Raw genomic sequence first — 5,520 nt, 5'->3', positions numbered from 1 at the left:
GTGTAGGTAAGATTTTTGCAAAAATAGTCTGTACTATGCAAGTCTTGTAGTAGAATTATGGTCATAGTTACAGAAAAATCTGCCATTTATTGCTATATAACTTATAAATTATTTTTTGAATTGTGAATATTTTTGCTTTTCTTGAAATACAATGTAGTTTTCCTCATCTGGAGGCATGCAGCTTTATGAATTGATGTTTGAAAATGATTGTATGAAAGTGGGTAGAGCGTTTCAATCAAATTGTAGCAGTATAAATGTACCAGGGCCTTCTTTCACATGTTGTGGAAGGAACCCTGTCCTTATTTTTTTTGGGGGGGGGCAGCTAGGGTAACTGCATGATTTTAAAGAATTTTTCTTTGGGGTAGCTATCCTTAAATGGCCTATAGAAGGACAAAAAGTCCTGTGTACATAATCTGCTTTTTGTTTTATTGTGTTTTGTACATGCTTGTGTCTTTTTTAAACCTTTGTTACTTCTTATTAAATGCCATAGGCAGATGCCAATATATAAATTAATTGTTATATCAAATATACAGTTTCAGAATACACTGCTTTCATTGTTACATTGTCTTTTCTACATACGATTCCCCTTCTAATTGTAACGTTTGTTTGATAATTTAAGGACACAGTTATTTAACTTGTTTTTTATAGACACTGTTTTTCATTAAGTTACGAAATACAACATTAAGTTTAAAACAAACATATTTCTGTTAGTATATAGAATTTTTCGCAAATTTTAATGTGTAATTTTAGAAAGTCCTATGTTTATATATAACACAAATGATGTCAGCATAATTTTTTTTCTCAACAATTTCAATAAATTCAGTAATGAACTTACACGAATTTAGTATTCTATTTCATGTATTTATCACAGACTAAAACTAAAGACCGTTTGAAGTGAAAAAAAAATCATTTTTAGCTCGACACCCCTTTTTGTCAATATTGATGTAAGGAAAAGCGAATCGAGCTGTACATGTTGTTATTTGCACGAAGTTTACGTACTGTGTTGATATATAAATTAGCAGATCGCTATAGTTTATCATTCGAGGTCTTCACATTGCAATGCATAGTCAATCAGGTTTTTAAGTTTGACCCCTGCGGCCCCCTCCCTCCACGCCCGATCATATTGATTTTTCTTTAAGTTTTTATACGAAACATTTTTGAATTACTTAGTTTGTCATGGAATGGCACTTACGTGTCACATTGAAGGTTCCATGTTAACCGCCATATGAACACATCTGCGGATGTTTCAAAATTAAAAAATGTACCAGTACATGTTAAATGTTGAATTCTGCTTAAGCCGGGGCTAGGGGGCGTGGACGGTAGTTTGCACTTTCCAGTACCGTCCATGAACAGGCTTAATCAAACCGAGCCTGCAACATTTTCAATTTTGCCGTGTTGGGCTTTCTTTGGGGATTCTTATTCTCTCTATTTCATACTCATTTGAGCCGTGTCACGACAAAACCAACATAATGGGTTTGCGACCAGCATGGATCCAGACCAGCCTGCGCATCCGCGCAGTCTGATCAGGATCCATGCTGTTCGCTATCAGTTTCTCTACTGGTTACAGGTTTTGTAAGCGAACAGCATGGATCCTGATCAGACTGCGCAGATGCGCAGGCTGGTCTGGATCCATGCTGGTCCCAAACCCATTATGTTGGTTTTGTCGTGACGCGGCTTATTTATCAGTTCGAATAAATAAAACTTATTATAGGTAAAAATACTTGTCACCGAATTTCGTATTAGGAGCTTTTTCAGATTCATTTTGATAGTTATGTATTGGAATATATCAGAGTAAATTTAAACGAATGTTATTTATTATGTTTCTAAATTAATACCTATATTTGAATATAGAATGTTATAGAATAAATGCAATGTAAATGTACGAGTTTGTGTTTTACTTTCTTAGTTTTTATTGGACTAAAGGATAAATAATTTATTTCCTTTTGAGTTGTAACACTAAAATAAAGAGTTTAAGGATAAACATCTGCAGGAAATATTCCCATTACAATATAGTGCAATATAAAGAATGAGTAGGTTTCAAAACAATAGAACTTTACAGTAGGGTCTGTATGGATCGAGTCGCAGACCTCTCATATATTAAGCAATCACTTAACCGACTGTGCCATTGCAGATGTGACTACGACCTATACATTAAGCTTGTGTGACTTTTTTTAATTCCCGTAAACTACACGGACAGAACCGAAGTGTGACCGAATATTTAAATGAGTGGTGTAATGTATTCATAATTGACAGGTCATTAAAATCAGACTATATCTACCACGCAGCCCTGCCTGCACATTCATTGCAAATAATATAATTACATACGCATTGTATGTTAATACATTCTCGTTTGGGCATATCAAATTTAGCGCGAGTTTATACGTCATTATTGAATGTCGCTTCCTTGTTTATCTGTGTTTTAATGTGAAATATTCTGGATGAGATCTACAGTTATCACTCAACTTCCTCTTCAAGAAGACCATCGAATGTAATTGTTAAGATCTTGTGAAAAAAAAATGGATTGCTCATTTAACATTTTAATACTACTTATTTTCTGGTCAACTATAAGTGCTTTAAACCATCAATGTAAAGAATGTAATGATATTCCAAAGTGTATTCCAAATGGATTCACATGTGTTAGAATAATAGATTTTTTGGGGGAAAACAAAAGTTTTGAATTTAATAGTTCAAACTTTATATCTAAAGACTGGGAAAATGTAACTGAACTTCAGTTACAGGAACTTGAACAGGACCAAACGTCAACGATCATTTTTATGGAGGAGTGTTTTATCGGATTAAAATCACTCCGAGAGTTACATATCAATCTACATACACAGATTCAACTAGACACAAATGTTTTTGTAGGAATTGACAATCTAGAATTCTTAGACTTGAGTGAATGCGTTCATTTAGATATACCTGAACTTGTGCCAAGTTTAACAGGGTCAAATAAACTTCCGAACTTGAAATTTTTAAAAGCATCAAAATTAAATACCTACAATGGCGGAATCTATTTTGACACAAAATTTGCCGAGGCACTCGGTGATAAACAAATAACATCTTTAGATTTTAGTCATACAAAAATAACAGGTATAAACACAACCGCTGGTTTGCAATACATAGAAGGACTTAAAAATGTGAATATATCTTATTCTCCATCAACAAACGTGATATTAGGTGATAAAAAGTTGGAGAATATCAATATTATTGATATGAGTCATGTATCTTGGTTAATTCCAACCATAAAATTTGCCAACAAGACATGGAAATATTCCGAAAGTAATAAAAAATGGAATTCTCTTTTGTATCCTAAAATAGTCAATATGAGTTCCAATTTTCCTGATCATGAGTCAGTTCGTTTTGTAAACTGCACATACAAAGTTGATGAGCCATTTCAATGGAAGAGTGAAGAAGTGATAGTAATGGAAAACAATGTTAAATATTTAGATCTTAGGGTGGATTGTTTGAGTCATAAAGCTGTTACAATAAAACACATAAATGCAGCTGGAAATCAAATGGAATTCCTACATCCAAGTACATTTGGATGTTTCCCCAACCTTGTAAAACTTGACTTGTCAATCAACAAGTTATATAAAATGGCAAAAGAAAATCATCCGTTGTTTCAGCAACTGTTCCTATCACTTTCTCGTCTAAAGATTTTAAACTTATCATTTAATCGACTTGAAGTTATACCTGAAAAACTGTTCTCTGAAAATCGTGACCTTGAACTGCTAGACTTTTCTCATAATGAACTAGAGCAAGTGACCTTCACATTAGAATATCTGTACAAACTGAAGGTTCTTAATCTTCAATTTAACAGGATCAAAATTTTGAACTCCCTTTCCATCAATTACCTTAGCAGTGGACTCAGTACACCAGGAAACAAAACATGGACTTTGGATCTTGGGAATAACCCTATAGCATGTTCAAAATGCGAAGCAAAACAATTTATCTATTGGTTAACACATACAAAATCTGCGATTATTTCCGCTACAAATCTTACTTGTGCTGCATTTAAGAATACTAGGAAAGAAATAGATGAACACACATTAGATGATGTCAACAACATTTGTAAACGGAAGATCATAATCATTTCAACCACTGTATCTGCGGGATTTACTTTAATTATTGTTTTTATAGTCATTATGGTTGTGTACAAACGTCGTAAACGAGCTACTAAAAGAATGAAGAGAGGAGAATTATTGAAAAGGCTTCAAGAAGGTAAAGGTCAGAACGAATTTGTTGCATTTGTTTCGTACAGCAGTGAGGACAAAGATTTTGTGGATAACTATTTAATTGCTCACTTCAATGAAACTCTCCAACAAATGATTGGTGTAAACAGAAATTTGATTTGTACAGGTGACCTATATCTGAGACCAGGTTTCGGGATTACGGACGAAATAGCATTGTGTATGGAAAGAGCATCGGCTTTCATTGTAGTTGTATCAAATGACTTTAACTTAAGTCTATACTGTCAGAATGAACTAGATATGGCTTACCGTCTTCAAAAACCAATCGTACTTTTCATTAAAGGAACGATTGACGAATCACTAATGACACCTTTGATGAAATGCCTCTTCAAAAGTAATGTCAGAGTACTGTGGGCTCTTGAAAACCAGCAATACACACTGAAGACTACATGGGAGAATGTCTGTTCATCATTGTTGGATTTGATAATAAAAAAAGAAGAAAAATGAAAGAATTAGAGTGCTCAAAAAGAGAAGTTGTAAATAATTACATTCTCATTTTGATATACTGAATGCTTACTTTTAAATTTAGTGATGATATACATGTATATAGGCTTTTACAAATGTTGTTATTTCGTATTGGCTTACATTTATTAAACCTAGGGAAGCGTTATGACAAAAATGAAGCCAGTGAGAAATGTTACATATTAAATGTAAGTCCATATGAAATAACATTGAATAATATAACATTCCTTGTACATATTTCCTTACTGTAATGTAGGCATGCGGATATGAAGTTGTATTTATGCAGTGAATTTCCCCATGATATACGATACTGAATGCATAAATGACGATTTTCTTTTCTTCCTCCTTTTTGTCCTTTTCAGATATCTACCGGAACAATATATTGCTTAATTTGTGTTATTTGCATATATCATGTTGTATCCTAAATACCTTGTGTGAAAATAAAGTTGTTTGTCTGTCTGTCCGTCTGTCTGTTACAGTGGCATATTTTCAACCTAGATCCTATGTAAAGTCAAGTGTATATATCTATTAACTAACGGTTTAAACTTTTAAAGCTAATACTTCTACAATTTCATATATTTTAACAGTGTACTTGTACCTTTTTACAACCTATATAGAGGATATTTGTTGTTTGTGTGTAAGATGAAATTTTATTTCATCAAGTGGGCTTTAAAAACAGTATTCTCACGAGTGGCGTAGCCACGAGTGAGAATACTGTTTTTAAAGTTCACGAGATGAAATAAAATTTCATCTTACACAACAAACAGACAAATTTTCTTTTTATTTTATGCTTTAAAACAAGTTAAAA

The 5,520-nt window shown here is 33.0% G+C and overlaps 1 protein-coding gene across 1 annotated transcript; it reads left to right on the top strand.

Annotated features, from left to right (window-relative positions):
* Positions 1 to 2,324: 2,324 nt before the first annotated feature.
* On the top strand, positions 2,325 to 5,320 carry LOC132719601 (toll-like receptor 4). Its single transcript, XM_060703393.1, has one exon. It carries the CDS (start codon positions 2,517 to 2,519, stop codon positions 4,695 to 4,697), a length of 2,181 nt encoding a protein of 726 aa, XP_060559376.1. The 5' UTR covers positions 2,325 to 2,516; the 3' UTR covers positions 4,698 to 5,320.
* Positions 5,321 to 5,520: the final 200 nt, after the last annotated feature.

Source organism: Ruditapes philippinarum, unplaced genomic scaffold (assembly GCF_026571515.1).
Source record: "Ruditapes philippinarum isolate M1 unplaced genomic scaffold, ASM2657151v2 ctg9889_1_1_1_1, whole genome shotgun sequence".
In the NCBI taxonomy this organism is placed as follows: Eukaryota; Metazoa; Mollusca; class Bivalvia; order Venerida; family Veneridae; genus Ruditapes; species Ruditapes philippinarum.
Note: the sequence above shows the minus strand (reverse complement) of the source record. Positions and strands in the feature narration are given on the sequence as shown.